Source organism: Gymnoscopelus microlampas (assembly GCF_963454915.1).
Source record: "Gymnoscopelus microlampas genome assembly, chromosome: 3".
Lineage (NCBI taxonomy): Eukaryota > Metazoa > Chordata > Actinopteri > Myctophiformes > Myctophidae > Gymnoscopelus > Gymnoscopelus microlampas.
The window spans coordinates 23,534,588-23,555,212 of record NC_139940.1 but is presented as its reverse complement, the minus strand read 5'-3'; the positions used below and the strand labels follow the sequence as shown (position 1 = coordinate 23,555,212).

Here is a 20,625-nt window from a genome sequence, read left to right as displayed (position 1 = left end):
AAAAGGGTCCTGCAACGATACAGTCCAGGGGTACATCCTTAGCAGAGTACAGTACCTCCTCTTGGTCCAACATGTAGAGTTGATTTCCGGAGATCACGCAGAGACGGGGGTTCCAGGGGTCATTTGAGGAGCGTTCATGTGAGGGGTGGTCGTAGGTGGGACGGTCGTAGGCAGGACGGTCGTGCGAGGGGCGGTCGTAGACAGGACGGTCGTGCGAGGGGCGGTCGTAGGCTGGGCGGTCGTGCGAGGGGCGGTCGTAGGCAGGACGTTCGTGCGAGGTACGGTCGTAGGAAGGACGTTGATGTGAGGGACGGTCATAGGTAGGACGTTCGTGCGAGGGATGGTCATAGGAAGGAGCGTGGAAGGAGCGGGCTTGGGAGCGATGATGGTGATGATGATAGGACGGGGGGACAGCACACCTCGCATCTGGGCAAGGGAGGAAGAAGGAAGGACAACGGGACAGGGACGGGGATGGGGAAGGAGAGAGGAAGGACAAAGTATAGGTCAGTTAGGATCAGTAGTAGGAGAGATACACTGTTGTTGTGACACATGCCTGTCCTCATAATGTCAACCAAGTGTTTTGCAGCTCATTTGATCGCTTGCCTGAATCGGGGGAAGAGACAAGCTATGATTGTCCTGTATTGTTCAGTGGGGAGAGCAGTACACCAATACAGCCAGAGATGGTTATTCAATTCCTTCCTTTCAGCTTTTTGTTAAATGCATAAATAACCTGTGTGGTCCTAAGATTTTGATTTACTCAAACATAACAAATAGCACACACGAAAGAAATTAAATGTAAAACACAGACATCAGAACACATAAATGATTGATTAGGAAGTACCATTATATTTCTGTATTGAGATGACTTGATTTTACATGAGACATAAACCATATTTGGACTCAAAGCAATAGTCTAGTTTTACTTGAAGCCTTTTTACATCATTACAATTCTCATTCCATTATCCCCTGCAGTTTGCTCATTCTTATTATCTTCCTATATGCCTCTGAGAAAGTGTCCTCTCCTCTGACCTTGTCCCATTCAGAAACCACAGGCAGTTCCTTGGACGAAAACATGAGTCCTGAGGCAGAGGCAAAGTGCCATGAAGCAGAGCAGGTATTGTGATAAACAACAAAGCCACTGGGCTAGACTGGGCAGAGCTTTCATCACAGAAAATGCTCAGGGCACTGCCGTTTATTAAATTATTCTAGGACTTTGACTTTATCTTTGCTCTAAGGACCAGTTCAAAAAATATGGTGGGAAAAAAGAAGAGGGAAAAAAGGCATGTGGACCTTGGAAATGAGACTCTCCCTCCATGTAGCCATGTTTCTTTCTTTCATTCTAAAGACGATTTTTCAGCACTTCTTGATTTCTTTTTGATAGACACAGTCAGGGGAGAGACAAAAAAAGGGGGGGATGACATGCAGCAAAGATCCTCGGGTCCTCTTTCATACTGCGTCTGGAGCCGAGCTGTGTCAGACGTGTGTCTAAGATAACCTGTGTTGACTCTTTCACATCCACAGCAAACACAGATTTTACCCAGGTCATCGCTTCAGTGTGAAAGAGCTATTAATGAACTCTTATTGTTTCTTGACCTCACAATTCTTCTCCTACTTCCTATCACTTTACTAGTGCCTCACCATATTATTTCCCACTTTGTCCAAGGAGCAAGTAGTAATGCCAGCATGGTCAGTGCCAGCATGTCTTTCATGCTGGCACTGCCCCTTGCTTCTTGGACAAGATCTCACCCAAGGATACAAAAACGTCTTGAAGCTATTCACACGTCTATGCTAAAAAAAAACGTAAGCTTCTTTTAGAAAATACAAATGTATTTTGACCAATCTGTATGGTAGAGTATGTTAATATATTACATTGTTAATGAAGATAAAGTCCGAGCGACCGTTGTATCGTCTGAAGACAGTGTGCGGGATTCCTTTTTTGCTCTTCTCAAGTTGAATGCCTATACTCCACACCATTGCAGTAGGTGTGCAAAATGCCCTTTTGACTAAATATATTCTAATTTCTAACACAACTGTGGTCGGTGGTTGTAGTTGGTCTACCTGCTCTTCTATTGAGACCTTAAGATCTGGTGGTCAATTTCTCCCCTTAGCTAACAGGTGTGTTCTGGGTCACTGGTAGAATCTTTGTTAATCTGTGGTGGACCAGGGTTTGCATCCCGGGTAGGACATAATAGGTATGGATTGCAGCTTAAATGTGGTATTACTGTAGGTCAAACATTTTATTGTCTCCGCCAGGAGACTATGTTTTCACTTTCCGCCCCCCCCCCCCCCCCCCTCGGCCAAGCTAACATTGGTCAAGCCTCACGTGACACGTGACAATACGTTGAAAGAGTGTGCTCGGATTGGCTAGTGAGACGCATGACGTATAGCGGCCTATAAATAGATGTGTCACTTTGAAAGAGTCTTGGTCTCTTTTAAAGTGAGGTAAGACAGGAATAATCACGAAATGGCTGAGAAATGGCGGAGCAATACATTATGTAGACACACTGGTGTCATCACAATACGTAATATAAATAGCTTAGACAGGATTAATCAAGAACAGTACATTCCAGTACAAACTGATATCACAGTTGATGACAGTTGATAGCACGGTTCTGCTGGCGGAGACTTGTGCTCTGAGGAGCACTTTTTCTAGTTTATATTGTATTTAAAAAATCACACCCAGTGTGAAGTGGGCGGTGTGGTCACAGTGGTCACCACAGTGATGGAAGTGCTTCACTTAAAAAAAAACATGAAAGTGTTTTTTTTAAGTGCCATAGTCCTATATAGGGCTGCACATGTGTCATGTGTTTCTCTAGCCAATCACAGTCCTGAATTTGCAAAGTCAGCCAATCACATTACAGCTAGTGGTGCTAGCTGTAATGCGATTGGCTGACTTTGCAAAAGTATAGATTTGCATTGACTGTGGAAGGGTTAGGGTTGTAGACTGCGTTGTAGACTATTGGCCAATCACGGTGCAGGATTGGTCAGTGTCCAAACCTCACTTAAATCGGGGTCCACATGGGGCCAGCCTGACCTCAGGCAGCTACAGTATGACCTCAGTCATCTATGACGTCAGTAAAATATTTCAAAAAGTATAAAACAATTTATGTGAATATGTGAAAACAATCAGTGGAGGTAGGCCTACTTCATTTGTCTCAAAATTGGTCCAAGGTTTTGCGAGATTAGCTCTGGACACACAGACACAGACAGACCCTCTTCTAGAGGTATAAATGCCTGCAGAGCCATGCCGCGAAAAAGGTTTTAAGATACTTGATTAAATCATTTATAGGTGATGATATGCCATAGATTAATTCTCCCAATTGCTCACAGCTAAAGCACCGAATAATCATCTTCACACAACACAGCATAAAAACAGAACAAAACACTGTACTACAGTTGAGCCAACATTATACACACACATACACTATATTAGCAGGTCCAAGTCAATTAAGGTACAGTCCTACAGATGACACCTTCATAGTGGCTTTAGCACAGCCTTAGCACAATGTTTTGTGGAGGTGCAGTTATTTTGTTTGTAGAGGGAACTAGACCCTGCAGGGTGACTGATTGGCGCTGTGCACGGAATGTGCCCCCTTGCACTCTCCTCTTGACACAGAGCCAGAGTCACTCACAGCCCACAATGCACTGCAACGCTATGCTTTGTCACAATGATTTCTTTTAAGCCCGACTTATACTTCATCGTACAACAGAGCATAAATTGGCCATTACCGCATACCGGTAAGCATTTCTTATCACTCTGAACACTAGACAAGTTGAAACCTCCAGTGCTACTCTGTCCCTAGCCACAGCACAACAACAGGCAAGCGGTTTAATTGTGGGAAAATAATAGCTGAGTTGATCCTTAAGGTTCACATTTGAATTATGAATCAAGCTCTTAAAATATAGATGAGTTCTTAAACAAGCATGGCTTATATTAATATAGACAATAAGAGGAACGCTCCACCATGAAGCATAGAAACTGATTGGTGTTATCTGTTGCTTACAGCTGCTGCTTTCGTACATACATACACACACACGCACACACACAGTACATGCACACCCAACACACATGCACACCCAACACACATACACATGCGCGCGCGCGCACACACACACACACACACACACACACACACACACACACACACACACACACACACACACACACACACACACACACACACACACACACACACACACACACACACACACACACACACACACACACGCGTATAGTGTACATATAGTACGTGCAGTACATGCATAGTGGCAATTCTGCTCTTGGTACACTACAATAATATAATTTAAAGAGCAACAAAAAAAGGTTTTAAGGTGGGTGAGTGAATCAAGGTCATGGCCATGGGCTATGCTTTCATACCGTAACCATAATGCTCTGAACGTATATCAAAGTATAAAACCATTAAGCTATCATGTTGGTTTAAATTCAAAAAGTAGCTTTGGTCTCTATTCGCCTGTATGCTTCTTACCACATGCATTGCAGTGTTTCCCCTACCATTGAGTGTACGACTGTTATGTTTATGAATATGATGTAGTCATGTGAGTTAATTTCTAATAATATTATACATAACACTTTTTAATGATAAACTTTATTAATTTTCCAGGGTGCAATATTACAAAACACTTTTTTAACTATTTATCTGTGATCTAACTAATCCTGCTTTGTGAAATACTTCCCATATGTTGATTAAATGGTTGTACAGTTGACAAATGTTTTAGTTCAAACTGTCATCAGGCTTATAGTTATTTGTAACATAAACATAAACATTAAAAACTTTTTTTTTTAATGAAATGAAAGGTAATTGCAGTAGTCTGAAAAAGATTTGGGGTAGGCTAATATACATGTCCTTTCTAGGTTAAGTCCCAAATTTGTATTCAAAACCAACCCACCCCCTGCACGGCTCATTTGCATCTATCCCAGTCCCGCCCAAAAAACAGTAAACCTTGTAGAAACACTGCATAACACACTTTCACTTCAAAGTTGAACATACAGTAAAAGTTTCGTAGGAAACAGATGTCACTGAATTTCTGTATTGTTTTATGAGAATATATGAAATTAAATCAGTTCATTAGTGTTGAGTCTTCTTTGTGTTGAATGTTAGCTAAATGCTTAATTGTTAAGTAAAGAGGTGGTGCCATGGTTTTGCACTTTTTCTGTTTTTCATGTGTCTATGAGGTTGATAGAACTTCATTAAGCCCCCTGGTGGTGTTTTTATGTTGTTTTATATCTTCTCTGACTATTTTGAGTTTCTTCCTGGAGGCTGAAACCTTGAGGGTCAAACGTGTCAATAGAAAAACAGCACTTTAATGACACAGTAAAATTATACCCTCCCCCTCATTATCATAACACAACAGGTGTGGGCATGAGGAGGAGGAGGGACTAGGACAGGTGGGTGGTGCTAAGGTGGTGGAGGAGGTGCTAAGGTGAGAACCAGGTATACTTAATGAACTGGAGGTGTGTCCACATAAAAACATAATTTTAACACTCTCTGTACACTTTTTTGAAAAAGATCTTCCTCCTAGTATGACCATAATACCTGATGATTATGTTTTAGGGGGGGAATCACTGAAAATCACGGCACCCCGTCTTAAAATAAAATGTAAAAGAGTTTGAGTCTTCAGCATTATACGTGAAAATCTAGAGAAACAGTCCCCGACTAATAGGCTAGCTCACTCAGAAATGTGACTATTTATCAGTATAGCATCAACATCATTGGCTATAATGTGGTTGTGACAACCAAGAGATCTGATCAACATATTATTGACTATGCTTTATTGGTTTCTAGGTCACATGATATGATAACCAGGGAGCTAATTAGTATTGTTTCTAATTTCCCATGCTTCCTGTTCTTTTTCCTCTATGTTTATTCTACCTGGACAGAAAAAGTACAGTATGTTTGGAAAAACTTTCTGAACAGTGATTACCAGTAAGTTGGTACCAGTATGTTGGTAATCACAGCAGCCATTGTATAAAAGTCATAACCCTTGACAGCCCTCGACTGCAACCCCATACACATAATACCTGTGAAATGACCTCTCAGGTAATATCACTGTAATGATTACCAACATCAACCACATCAGCAACACAGGGCTCCATAGAAAAAAGCAATTGGTCACAAATCCTCTCTCTTAAAAAAAACACACACTTTATATCGAAACTTTACAATGGTGCAGACCAAAGTCATGATACTGAGGTATTCACTCGGGGATAGCAGTGTGAGTCATCCACAGCCCAATCTGCGCTACTCTACTGGAGGCCTAACTCTCCACCTCCGAGCCGGCCTATTAAGGTTGTGCGGAGAGTGGCGGGCAGAATTTCAATGAGCAGCAAACTCATTCTTCTCAACTGTCTGTCCATCCGTAAGTACAGGGTGCGCGGGCGCAGATCTACATTGCATAAATATAAGTATTTGGCTCGCGCAGAATTGCTGAGATACTGCTTTTCTCCGCTTGTCATCCTCTCTCTCTCCTTTCCCCTCTCTCTATTGCTCTCTGCATTTTGCTTGCTCACTCACTCATTGTCTCTCTCTCTCTCTCTGTTGCTCTATCCTTGCCCCCCACCCTCCACCCCCACCCCCCTGTGGGTTACTTTCCCTTTTCTGCCATTCCTAGCAGTTTACAAAAGGAAGGGCCATGCATGCACCGGATGACTGCCTTAGTAGACGTTGACATTACAGGCAGGGTTCAATTTGTAAAAAAAAAAAAAACATTGAAGGGGGGTGGTCATTTTCTTAACCGCTTAAGCAATATACAGTATACTTCATTGTACAAAAATAGTGAAAATAGCTACATTTTTATTTCAAACATTTTAAAAATAAGGATGCTGCGGTTGTGGTTGACAAAAAAAAAAAAATCTATTCTTAAATTGTGATATCATATATCAAACACATTACACAGTCACCATTTCCCCAAAGTAAATGCATGCATTTAATTGGTATGTCTGACCAGAAGAAAGCATCAAATATATGCTCACCAGCGCAAAAAAAATAATGACCAGATGAGGGGTATCAAAAGCAGAGGTTTGGATCCTCCAATCAAATAGAACCTTGATTACAGGGACCCGTCAGGCAAAATAAGGCTCGCCCTGAGCAATGCACTCTTAAAAACATGGCGGACCATGGTAGTACGTTCTAGGCAAGGAAGAGCCACACAGTATGCAGGTCATTACCCTGACCTCAACCACAGCAGTGTCTTTCATTAAAACAGGATTATGGTCAGATGGACAGGCGTATTTGGCCAGAATGCAGTTAAGCGGCTACTACCAAAAAAAAAGAATGCTGTGTACATTGGCAGAACATGACACCTAACCTGCACCACACTTTTTTTCACTGGTATGCATGCTCAAGCCAGGAAGACTACAAGGAGGGGTCCAGTGTAAAACATTTACTTTATCAGAAAGACACATCTCCTGCCTGCTCCTCAATTCCTTGAGGACTGTAGCAGGCAAAAGGCACATCATGGGACACCATCATTTTAATATGCACAAATGCACACTACCCACAGACTCAGCACTCATACACAATGACACATAAAGACTAGCAAGCATGTGCATTTGTAAGCCTGTGCTGAGTCCAAATGTGAACAGTGAAGTGTTTGTGCACTCATATGTCTATAATACCTCTCCTTCTGTAACTGGGTGCTTCTGAAGAGTAATGTAGGCTGTAAAAAGGATTACATCCACCTCACTCCTTAGCCGTGCCAAACTCACCTCTAAAGCACAGTACATCCCCACTGCCACTGATAGATGAATTGATAGTACGGATGGGACGATAATCGCTATTATCGTTTATCGCAGGGGTCTTCAGCGTTTTCAGGCAGAGGACCCCCTAGCTGAGAGAGAGATAAAGCAGGGACCCCCTCTATATTGTATAAAATTGTCTTTCAGATTAAACTTTTTTTGTTCTCTTGGTCTGCTCTTTTTTCCCTCTACACCTCTTTGCCAAAAATAGCCGATCTACAAGCTCACAACGCCTCGCAGCGCGAGGCGTTGTGAGCTTTTAGATCTGCTATTTTTGCCTTAAGTTCTCCTCAGAAAAGGGATTAGGTTTCAAGTGGTTAAGGTAAAAAAAAAAAATCATAACACAAAGATTTGGCGGACCCCCTGTAGTAACTCTGAGGACCCCCTAGGGGTCCCGGACCCCCTGTTGAAGACCCCTGGTTCATCGATAAATATACGCTCACAATAATCACAGTGTACTGTAGAGATTTAAATTCATCGTGAAATTGTCCGTTGTCATACAGTACACTGGCCCTGTAAATGTAAAATTTCAGAACCTCAATAAAAGAAAACATTGAAAAGAAAACAATCTGTGTGAGATACCGTAGCTTAGCTCCTGTCTATCTACTACAGCTACTGTAGTATATCCTCGCTTTCGGTTGGATATTTTCATGTTTTTACATGAATGCCTATTTCATATTTCGTCGTAGGACAGTGTTGATCAAAGCTTTGAGATCTGTTATTTTTTATTTCTGTCTGTTTTATTTTGGTCTATAATGACATGCCCAAAATAGGGACACCACCAGGTTCAACGTAGTTAATTCTGTTTGTTGGCTTCATAAATATTTAACCAATGAAAAGTATTAACAAGAGCTTGTAATAATAACTAAATTACATCCATTGGAACACAGGCGCTATTTCCATTTCCTGAAAAGTAACCGTTTTGGAAAAACAAGATTTGGGCCCGACAGCGACGATATAGCCCTCCACAGTACTGTACATCCACATCTTCAGAACCGTATGCACACTGCACAGCCTCCTAGCCTGCACACCACCCCCACATCAGGTGCTACGGAACACTACAATACTCTATGTATCGTAGACCAACTAAAGTTTGCATTTTAGACAGCACTAGGTGTGTGTGTGTGTGTGTGTGTGTGTGTGTGTGTGTGTGTGTGTGTGTGTGTGTGTGTGTGTGTGTGTGTGTGTGTGTGTAAAGTATCTCTGTAGCAAATGTACCTGTATATGTGATGTATGAGTGCTCTGTATCTGTTGCGTGTGTGTGTGTGGGTGAGTGAGTGAGTGAGTGTGTGTGTGTGTGTGTGAGTGTGTGGGGGGGTGTGGATGTGTGCATGTACTGTACTGTGTGTGTGTGTGTGTGTGTGTGTGTGTGTGTGTGTGTGTGTGTGTGTGTGTGTGTGTGTGTGTGTGTGTGTGTGTGTGTGTGTGTGTGTGTGTGTGTGTGTGTGTGTGTGTGTGTGTGTGCGTGCGTGCGTGCGTGCGTGCGTGCGTGTGTGTGTGTGCGCGCGCTTGTGTGTGTGCGTGCGTGTGTAAAGAGAGAGAGAGAGAGATACAGTAGTGTAGAGAGTATTCTCACCTATCAGATCATTTCACCCAGCCCTCGCGCCGAGCGTCCCGGCCTCCCCATCATTGCACACCCAAAGCGTCTCCACGCGGCGTCGCTGTTGCCGCGGCAGCAGCGCGGCGCAGCAACCTCCAATCCGCCCCCAACTCCACCACACAGGAAACAAGGTTACTGCCCAAGAGATGTCACTTCCGAAACACCCACTCCCTCGCTCGCTCGCTCGCCTGCTCACGCTCACTCCCTCACGCCCTCAGCCTATCGCCATGACAACCGAGAAAAGAATAGAATATAAGTGAGTGTTAAAGAGACAGAGGGATCAGAGAGAGAGAGAGACGCGGGGTGAGGGAGGATTTGAGAGAGAAAGAGAGAGAGGAATTGTTGGAATAGAAAAAGGGGGAGGTTGGCAGAGTAGTAGAGGAGGAGAAAAGAGAGAGAGCGGAGGGGAGGGGGTGTGAGTGGCGGGGAGAGGATGGATGACAGAGGATGGAGAGGGAGAGAGAGAGACATGTGGTGGGATGTGATCGGGGGGATAGGGAAGAGGAGAGGTGTAGATGCCGTGGAGAAGAGAGGAGAGAGAAATTAAGTGATGGCAGAGAGAGAGAAAGAGAGAGAGAGAGAGAGAGAGAGAAAGAGAGAGAGAGAGAGAGAGAGAGGGAAAGAGAGAAGGAAGGAAGGAAGACACTTTTTTGGGAATAGGGAGCCCACATCTTGTTCCCATAGCAACACAGCCATCCATGAAATACTGACTTGTACCTCCCTCTCTTTCTCTCTCTCTCTCTCTCTCTCTCTCTCTCTCTCTCTCTCTCTCTCTCTCTCTCTCTCTCTCTCTCTCTCTCTCTCTCTCTCTCTCTCTCTCTCTCTCTCTCTCTCTCTCTCTCTCTCTCTCTCTCTCTCTCTCTCTCTCTCTCTCTCTCTCTCTCTCTCTCTCTCTCTCTCTCTCTCTCTCTCTCTCTCTCTCTCTCTCTCTCTCTCCCCCCACCCACTCTTCTTTCTCTTCCCATACCATATACAATATATTATATATAGTATACTCTATATACACCATGAGCCTATCTTGGCACTGATATGTAATCCGTACAGTCAAACACATCAAAAGATGCCAAATATATCTCCAATTTATCGTTCAATCGGGCACAGCAGATAGATACCCTAACAAGAAGTGAAATTGGGATCATGCACGGATGTGGGATGTCAGCCGCCTAACACTGGAAGATTGCGCTGATAAAATCCCAGACATGAAAGGTTGGAATTGGGATGAGAATCGCTGCCGCTGCAGGCCACCAAGCCGACATGAATCCAAATGAAATCCAACTTTCCGCACCAACTCCTGGCAAGCCCCCGACCCCACCCCCAACCTCCGTTCACCATCCATCTCTCCCCATCTCCATCTGTCTCTCAGTCCTCCACCCCCTTCACAGGCTCCCTCTCTATCTCTCTTGTCTTTTCTTTCACCCCTCTGTTTCTCTCCCTGTACACCTGTATGTTTATTATTATCTATTATTTATTATTGTTATCATTATTATTATCATCATTATTATTATTACCCTTATCATTATCATTATTATTATTATTATTATTATTATCATCATTATTGTTATTACTATTATCATCAGTAGTAGTAGTAGTTTCTTGGTATGTCTGCTTTAATGATCTGACCTACATCATTATACTTCTATATCACTCTTTCATGATCCTTCTGCCCTCGCTCTCTGTTTGGGCTTAGACACAAAAGTCTCCCTCCTCATCGCATCAAAATCTGTCTTTCATCTCTCTCTGTCTCCCTCACTCACAGAACGCACGCACATGCGCATACATACCACACACGCACATGCGCGCGTGCGAACACACACACACACACACACACACACACACACACACACACACACACACACACACACACACACACACACACACACACACACACACACACACACACACACATTGCATATTCATTCATAATTATATTCATTCATTGTTGATAGACTGTTAATAAACTGTACTGTATCCAGATACTCACTGAAGGTCTGTCAGAAGTCTATTTTACTTTATTTTGATAATAATACTACTACTACTACTACTACTACTACTACTACTACTAATAATAATAATAATAATAATAATAAAGTGTATTATCTATCTTGGTTTGGTTCTTTACTCTTACCTGTACCTCTCCTGTGATTCATTCTCTGACACCTGAATATCTATCTAGTGATCTTTATCTTATCTTACATGACTTTCTCAGTACTCCCTCTGCTCACCTCCTCTGTGTATCGTGATCTGCCTCAAATCTCTCGCTCGCTCGCTCACTATACTGTATCATGATGACAAGATCTCTCTCTCTCTCTCATTCAAACTTCTGATGGGGCGCCGCGGTGGCACACCTGTTATTATATTATATTATGCGTTAGAGCGCATACCACAACAATTACAGTAGGCTATAGTCCTTCCCGCAACTGGCCAGTGTTCAAATCAAAACCAAGGATCTGTGCTGCATGTCATCCCCCTTCTCTCTCCCTCCTGCCTTTTCTGTATCTCTCTCACTCACTGTCCCTATCAGAAATAAAGCAGAAGTGCTAAAAAAATAACTCTCTCGCTCCCTCGCTCTCTTTCTCCATCCTAACTCTCTCTTACATCTGAACAGTGTGACAGTCTGCACAGTACATTCCTACAGTTCTGTAAAGCCCCTTTCCATTCAGAGGCTGTGAATAAATAAACCCTACACTGTAAAATCCTCAGTGTTTGACTGTTAACTCTTAGAGTGTACAATTGGGGTGTGTGTGTGTGTGTGTGTGTGTGTGTGTGTGTGTGTGTGTGTGTGTGTGTGTGTGTGTGTGTGTGTGAGTGTGAGTGTGTGTGTGTGTGTGTATACAGCTGGCTCATTCTGAGGTGCAACTCTGTCTGTCCACCTGGCTGTGAAGGTGATATTTGACTGTGCTGAGTAGAGAAAATCAAGATGAATGGCAAGAAGATGGTGTGTCGTGTGTGTGTGTGTGTGTGTGTGTGTGTGTGTGTGTGTGTGTGTGTGTGTGTGTGTGTGTGTGTGTGTGTGTGTGTGTGTGTGTGTGTGTGTGTGTGTGTGTGTGTGTGTGTGTATGTGCGCGCGTGTGCGTGTGTGTGTGTGTGTGTGTGTGTGTGCAATCTGTGCATGTATCCGTACAGACTGTACATACTCTGCTCAGAGAAAACCCTGAGACTTATTGCAGAGTGAACACGTGGTTATAAGGCAGTGAAATAGGGCTGGGCAATATAGCGATATTATTTCCATATCATATTAGATTATATATCGTCTACATTTGGATATGGATAAGTGTTGTTTTTTCCAGGTTTTAAGCACTTTGAAAACTGTTCAAACCTTTTCCAAAATAGCTGTACGCATTGCATTGCGACGCATTGTGAAATGTAGAAATGCTTACACTCAGTATGTATTTTTCTGTCATTAACATTTGCGGCGTATCAGAAGCCATTCCACCAGACTTCTGAACAGTTTTAACCTGGCAACCATCAGACTGCTGAACAAGCGCTAAGTCCTGTCTCCATGATGTATTGCTGACACAGTCCGCCACTCAGGCATATCACTTAGTAGTACACATGACTATGTTTGCACTCTCTTCTGTGGCACTAACAATATCAGTTATGTACTGTACAGTGAGTACAGTACATACTTACAGTTGATATCATGCACAAGAGAGGCCACCATGCCATTTCTTTAACCGTGCCACTTTAACCACACACATGAATCCGTGATTTTATATACCTGCTGCCGGGATTTGTATATGCTGGAAATGCTTTCCACCTTCACAAGAAGCATTTCTGCCTTCAGTAGTGACATTTATCATGCACCTTACAGTATGTTTGTGTATTGGACTTTGTATATTGATTTGACTGTGCCTTCCTGTTATTTGACTTGTTCCATGTTCCTTTCTTCTCTAGTCCCTTTCTAACTCTTCCTGTAACTGCAAATGTTGAGTGCTTGCACACACAAAAAAAGTTCACACACTCTTTTATACTCTGTAATCGTGTTAAGTGACCATAAAGTTTATACTGATTCTGATTCTGTGGGAGCAGTATTGCCTTACACACACCAGTATTCTTTGGCATTCCAATGCATCCAACAGGTTTTTTAGTAAAAGCAAATGTCCTCAATGTGGGACCGTCAATATAAACTGAACTGAACATTGTCAGCATGCTGCCGTGCCATCTGACCCCTGTGTGTTTATGTCTCTCTCATGTCATCATGTGTGGCATGTCCCATTGAGATAAAGCAGGTCGAGCCAAGCTGTCCCTAAGAGATAAAGAACAATTATAGTCATCTGTCCTCAATCCAGAGATAGACTACGAACTGTGTCATTGTTTCATTACCCAAAGGGCTGTCGCTCAATGTCCTCACTCATTGCCCACCTCAACTCATCTTGTCTCAGCATTGTCTGACAGACAGACAGACAGACAGACAGACAAGGAGAACTAAACCAGGATGATGTGGATAAAATAATCCCTATTTTAAAGACTCATTTATGTATTATGACAGAATACATGCAACCATCCTCAAAGTGGATGAACTTTGCCATAAATCACTCATTTAGGGGCAGACTGTGGACTAGTGATGTGACTCATGTCTGTGAATGGAACTTCCCATCAGAGTCTCATGGCACTGCCCCTGAACACTCTGAAGGATCTTTTCTCCAATTACTTTTCCCAGTGCGACCTGACCTGTCACAGGGAAATTGGCATTCGTTGGGAAATTGGAAAGGTATGCTCTTCGTTTTTAGGCGCAGGGCTTCGGCGCGAGGCGGGGCTTTGATGCGAGGCGGACCTGGCTTTTGTTGTTCCCCCCAACATAGCAACCAGGAAGCTACGCTAGGGGAACGCTGAGGAGCGCTGAAAATAAAATGGATAATATGAGAGAAATATTCTATGACAGGTTGGATAATGAAGCAGTTAGCCAAGAGGCGCGCCGACTCAGCAGACCTTGAGGCCGAGGAGGCGCGCCCAAGCGCCTCCAGGTGCAAGTGCCCGCACCGACCGGCCGATGGTCTGCTAGTCGAATCAGCGCCGTCCGAGTTGTAAACCGATAGGGGGAGAATAGATCTTTTCATGGGTTACTATCCACGACACTCTGTGCACATAGTGTGTGTGTGTGTGTGTGTGTGTGTGTGTGTGTGTGTGTGTGTGTGTGTGTGTGTGTGTGTGTGTGTGTGTGTGTGTGTGACTGTGTGTGTGTGTGTGTGTGTGTGTGTGTGTGTGTGTGTGTGTGTGTGTGTGTGTGTGTGTGTATGTATGTGTGTGTGTGTCTGTGTGTGCGTGTGTGGGGGCGGGCTCTATGTAACAGGTGTGTTGATTACATAGACAGATTAACCAGTCGCAATCGAAGTGAATCGATAACTAGAGGTTACGAATGTAACCCCGGTTTTAGTAGGTTTGGAGTTTACTACTCACTATGGGATATCAGCGCCCCCAGGCGATGTACAGAGCAACACACACGCTCCCGATGCCAATTCACTGATTGGCTTAGGGTATGTCACGAGTCCGGAAGACCCGGGAGTACAAAAGCTCCACGTGACATAGGCTCTTCCTCTTAACATTCACCTCTCTGCATGCCAAATGCGCACAGAAAGGGGTGTCTGGTGAGTAGTAAACTCCAAACCTACTAAAACCGGGGTTACATTCGTAACCTCTAGTTTTACCACGGTTTTCCGTTTACTACTCACTATGGGATTCATAAACCCCCCTTGAGGTAATGAGCCACACAACCCTGACAGGCCCGCACGCCCCTCAGCCCCTAGGTCCCGCCCACACGGACGTGACCTACGGCCCCACGGGCGCCCCCAACCCACCGGGCTGGGGCGCGGGATAGATAATAAAGACTAGGCCCTGACAGGCTCCAGAGTCCGCCTATTTACTAACAGGCAGACACAGGCCTGCCTCATAACTCAATATGAGGAACAGGGCCCCATCTCCTGGGAGCCAGCCCAGCTGGTCTCATGGAAACCCCAGAGGAAGTCGAGAGATAGGGAGAAAAGCCCCAAGCCTACTCCCTTCCCTTCACTGGCCTGGAGGCATCTGCTACGCCTAGGACCGCGCGCGCCAAGGACGCCGCCGCCACGTCCAGACTGTAAAAGGCCGCAAAAGTCGAAGGAGACGACCAATTTGCCGCTGCACAGATCTCCTGGATCGAAGCTCCCTTGTAGAGAGCCCAGGACGTAGCCATGCCTCTAGTAGAGTGGGCCCTCAGACCCCCCGGGACTGGGGCCCCACTGCTCACATAAGCTAGCTTAATGGCATCTCGGATCCATCTAGAAAGCGTCGTCTTAGTGACCGCCTTCCTCTGAACCCCCACGCCAAAAGAGACAAAGAGTTGCGTCGATGAACGATTGGCCGCTGTCCTCTGACAATAGAGCTTCAGGGCTCTCACTGGACAGAGACAATGCAACCGCTTATCCTCCGCCGAAACGAAGGGAGGCGGATGAAAAGCCACCAACTCAACCGGGTCTGGGGCCACCACCCCGGTCTTTGTAACGAACGTCAGGTTGGGTTTAAGCAAAACCCTTCTGTCGTTGTTCAGGAACTTCATGCACTCCGGACTCACCGAGAGCGCGTGCATGTCGCTGACCCGTTTAGCCGTAGACAGGGCCACCAAGAGGACCGTTTTGAGACTGACGATCCTCAAATCAGCAGACTCAAAAGGCTCGAACGGGGGACGGCACAGTGCATCCAGCACCACCGTCAGATCCCAGACTGGGAACAGTGGCCTGTTAACCGGTCTAGCTCTCCTGGCGCCGCAACCGGCGCACTAAGGGATGCTGGCCCACCGTCTTGCCATCGAACGCCTCGTGGCAAGCCGAAACGGCCGCTAAATACACCTTTACTGCTGAGAAGGATAAATCCCGGGCTAACCTTTTGTAGAAAGTGAGAATGCTACACACCGAGGCCTGGAAAGCCATCACCACCGGTGACTGCTCCAGACACCAAGATGCGAACATATTCCATCTAACATCATAAGCATTCCCCGTGGACACGGCCCCCGCGCCCTGAATGGTAGCCACCACGTCAGCGGGGGGGCCACACGAGCTCAAAATTGCCCTCTTCACGGGCCAACCCACAGGTCTAGGTCCTGAGGGCGTCCGTGGGACACCTCGTCCCCTCCCTGCCGCAGCAGGTCCACGAGGACAGGGAGGGCCAGAGGCACGTCTTAAAGGAGCGGAGTTATCTCCGATCTCCACGTGCCCCACGCTGGGACCACCAGCAACACCGACAAACCCAGGAGTCTGATCCTCTCCAACGTAGGAAGGATCAACTCCATTGGCGGGAAGGCATAAGCAGTTCGCTCGGCCAACTGTGTGCCAAGGCGTCCATGCCCATGGAGCGGTCCCCCGCCTTCACTGAGAAAAAACGAGAACACTTCGCGTTCTCTTCGGAAGCAAACAAATCGATCTGGGGGCGGCCGAACCTACACCAGATTTGGTCCGCCACTTTCGGATCGAAAACCACTCTCCGTAACGGAGACCGCCTCTGGACAGCAGGTCCGCACCGCGGTTCTGGAGGCCCGGCACATGAGACGCCTGTATGGATGCGAGTCGTGAGTCGCACCATAGCGTCATCTGCGTGCTAGACCGTCCAACACGAAATCACAGCTCCTATACTGACCCCCTGGGACAGAAAGGTTGCTCGTGACCATGGTCTGAGTGCCTCCATGCACCATGGAGACACCGTCACTGAGCGACGACCTGAGGTGGGCGGGATCCGAAGAGCCCTCAGCCACCTCTGAGCAGGTCCCATGTAGAGCCTGCCTTAGCGGATTAAGTGAGTGGCCGAAGCCAGAAGACCCACCGCTTAAATGCAGTGTTTGTAAGTAACTTGACGCCCCTGGCGGAAAGACCTCACAAAGCCAAAACGCTGTCTATCCTCTCCTTGGATAGGCGTGCCCTGAGCGTGTTCGAGTCCAGCGAGATCCCCAAGAAGGTGGCCCGCTGGGACGGAACCAGAACGCTCATCTGGGCGTTGATTGTGAAACCCAGTGACGTCAGGCGGGAGATGGCCACGGCCGTGTGCCGCGCCACCTCCCCCTCCGAGCCCGCGGCTATTAACCAGACGTCGATGTAGGTCGACAGACGGATTCCCTGTCTCCGTAGTGGAGCAATGGCCGCATTGGTACACTTTACGAACACCCGCGGGCTCAACGACATACCAAAGGGGAGAACCATGTACACTTCCCCTTTGTAGCCGAAGTGCAGGAAATTTCTGTGTGGAGGCCAGATTGGAACGTGGAGGCAAGCAACCTAGAGGTCGATGCCCGTCCACCAGTGCCCCTGACGTACCGTTCGCAACGGCTTCACGGTCGTCAACATTGAAAAGGAACCCATTAGGCACTTGTTGAGGCCCTTCAGATTCAGAGAGGGCCGTACGCCCCCCCCCCTTTTCTTCTCATCAGAAAAAAGTTTTGAACAGAAAACCCCAGTTGGTTCTGATTCGTAGATATTTCTCTGATGACGCCCTTGCTCAGGAGAGAGGCCTCCTCTCTCAGAGTCAAGGCTGCTTCTATCTTCCGCATGAGAGAGAACACTCGTCAGACATAGGAAGTAACACAAGGCACATGGAAAACACACCAGTGCAACCACAATGTGTTGTTGTTGTTGTTCAGGGGAGCTGATCAGTACAACCACAGTGTGTTACTGCTGTACTGAGCTTAACCAGTAAAAAACACAGTGCAACGCTGATGTACTGGGAAAGTAAACAGATTCGGATTGCAACCCTCCCAAGAGCTGCTCACCGAGCGAGCGAGCCGGGAGGGGGCGCCGCTGTTATCAGTCCCGTGGACAACGTGCCCGTTTCCACTGGGACCGATGACGTCGCCACGCGGTCCAGTGGACTCGTACTGTGGCGTCCGCTAGTGTCTACCATGCTGTGAAACAGGCCTGACAGGCACAACGGCTCATAGGAGGTCATCGACCCGGGGACCCCCTGGGACCCCTAGCGTCGTGACCTCCTGACCGGAGCTGGATAATGTGCTTGTGTATTTTAGGACATTGTTAATGGAACAAAATAAAGCACAGAGACAGTATAAACAACATAAACAGTTTCAACATACTCTCATGGAAACCCTTTATGTGTGTCTCAAAGCACAATGTGCTCATAGGAGGTCATCGACCCGGGGACCCCCTGGGACCCCTAGCGTCGTGACCTCCTGGCCGGGGCCGGATAATGTGCTTGTGTATTTTAGGACATTTTTAATGGACCAAAATAAAGCACATAGACAGTGAAAGCAACATAAACAGTTTTAACATACCCTTATGAAAACCCTTTATGTGTGTCTCAAAGCCCAATGGGCTCATAGGAGGTCATCGACCCGGGGACCCCCTGGGACCCCTAGCGTCGTGACCTCCTGACCGGGGCAGGATAATGTGCTTGTGTATTTTAGGACATTGTTAATGGAACAAAATAAAGCACAGAGACAGTATAAACAGCATAAAAAGTTTTAACATACTCTTATGGAAAACAATTTATGTGTGTCTCAAAGCACAAAGTGCTCATAGGAGGCCATCGACCCGGGGACCCCCTGGGACCCCTAGCGTTGTGACCTCCTGACCGGGGCTTGATAATATGCTTGTGTATTTTCGGACATTTTTAATGAAACAAAATAAAGCACAGAGACAGTGTAATCAACATAAACAGTTTTACATACTCTTATGAAAACAATTCATGTGTGTCTCAAAGCACCCGATGAACCGGAGCCTCCATCGTGGTAGTGCAGACAAAGGGCTAACTAGCTTAGCTTGTAAGCTCAGCCTAGCCTAGCCTAGCCTAGCCTAGCTACAGGTCGCTTTAAGCCTTTAGCTGCTACCTGAAGCTGTTTGGCTAACCAAGAGCTACGGCCACCGCAGCGTTGTTTTTAGGGGGGGGGGCTGGCTAAGCGCTGCACCAAAACAACACTGCTCTTTAACTGTGTCGATGTTAGTGAGGCTAGTTAGCCGCTACGTGAAACAACAGCAGCCAGACTGGAGGCTATGCTAACCTAGCAGGTACCATAGCTGGTGACGGCTAACTCACCAGGAATGAGGAGACGTTGACATCCGTTTCCATGGAAACAGGTGACGTCGACACCTAATCCACCGTTAGGGACAGTGAAGGGAAGTAGCGCTGGTCCTGACGGTAAGCGCGTGGGGGTCACGTGACTGAGTACGGAAGCATCCCACGCTGCGCCCTTGGTGTTTACAAAGTCCGTCGCCATCTTATCTAGGCCCCTTGGCCTGGCTGGAGGCGACGGAGCCGCCTTCCCTGAAGGAAGCGCTCTGTCGCCCCCCAGAGGCTGGCGTGACACGGTACTCAAAAGATTGTAAACACAGCGGGTCACTGGGTCCGACCCTTGACCCGGCGGCCATTTGTGAACCCTCCGTCCCACAGTGACGCTCTGGCGCCCCCTAGTGGACAGGGGGTAGCCCGGCGTGGCCGGGCTACCTAGTTTAGCTTTAGCTTAGCCTAGTTTAGCCTTTAACTTAGCCTAGCTTAGCTTATTCTAGCTACAGGTAGCACTTAGCTTTCAGCTGACCAGCTAGTAAGGTTTACATTACCTGCATTTTTATTCAAGCATGTCTACAATGTATCCCAGCAGCGTTTGGAAAGTCGCCAAGGGATCAACACGGGGACCACCTAGTGATCCCAATGAGTCGATGCCCCCCGACAGTTGTTGAAAACAGGCAGAGAAGTATCCCATTAGTGTCTATCATGCTGTCAAGTCAGGCCTGACAGGCACAATGGGCACAATGGGCTTATTAGAGGAGGCCATCAACGCCCGGGGACCCCCTGGGACCCCTAGCGTCGTGACCTCCTGACCGGGGCTGGATATTGTGCTTGTGTATTTTGGGAATTTTTAATGAAACAAAATAAAGCACAGAGACAGTGGAAACAGCATAAACAGTTCAACATACTCTTATGAAAACGTTTTATGTGTCTCAAAGCACCCGATGAATCTTTTCGCGGTTGCTCTTCATCCAGGAGCTCTCACGCTGGATGTCGGCGTATAGTCTCGTCCTTCGTGGTACAGACGCCGGCCAGAGGAGGCTAACGAGCTGGTGTTGTCCTAGCGAGCAAGCTAAGCTAGAACAGCGCTGCTAACAACCTGTTGCTTAGTGAGGCTAGCCATTCGTTGAAACCAGCCGCCACAGGATCGAGGATCTCTTCCTCGGTTGAGGCTTCACCGTTGTCTCGTCTAGTCCAGCCGACCGGGGTCCTAGCCCTGACAAGCCGAGCGTTGAGTTGAGGAACGGTGAACATCGCGCAGTTCGGGCACGCATCTGGCTCGCCCGGGTGGGTC

At 46.6% G+C, this 20,625-nt stretch overlaps 1 protein-coding gene across 1 annotated transcript in view; it reads right to left on the bottom strand.

The window, feature by feature from the left end:
- The window catches only part of syngap1b (synaptic Ras GTPase activating protein 1b), a 161,972-nt gene that overhangs the window by 116,266 nt on the left and 25,081 nt on the right, over nt 1–20,625 (bottom strand). Inside the window, exon 3 of the mRNA XM_084052810.1 lies at nt 56–426. Coding sequence (XP_083908936.1) covers nt 56–426 — 371 coding nt within the window. The remainder of the gene's footprint in view (nt 1–55; nt 427–20,625) is intronic.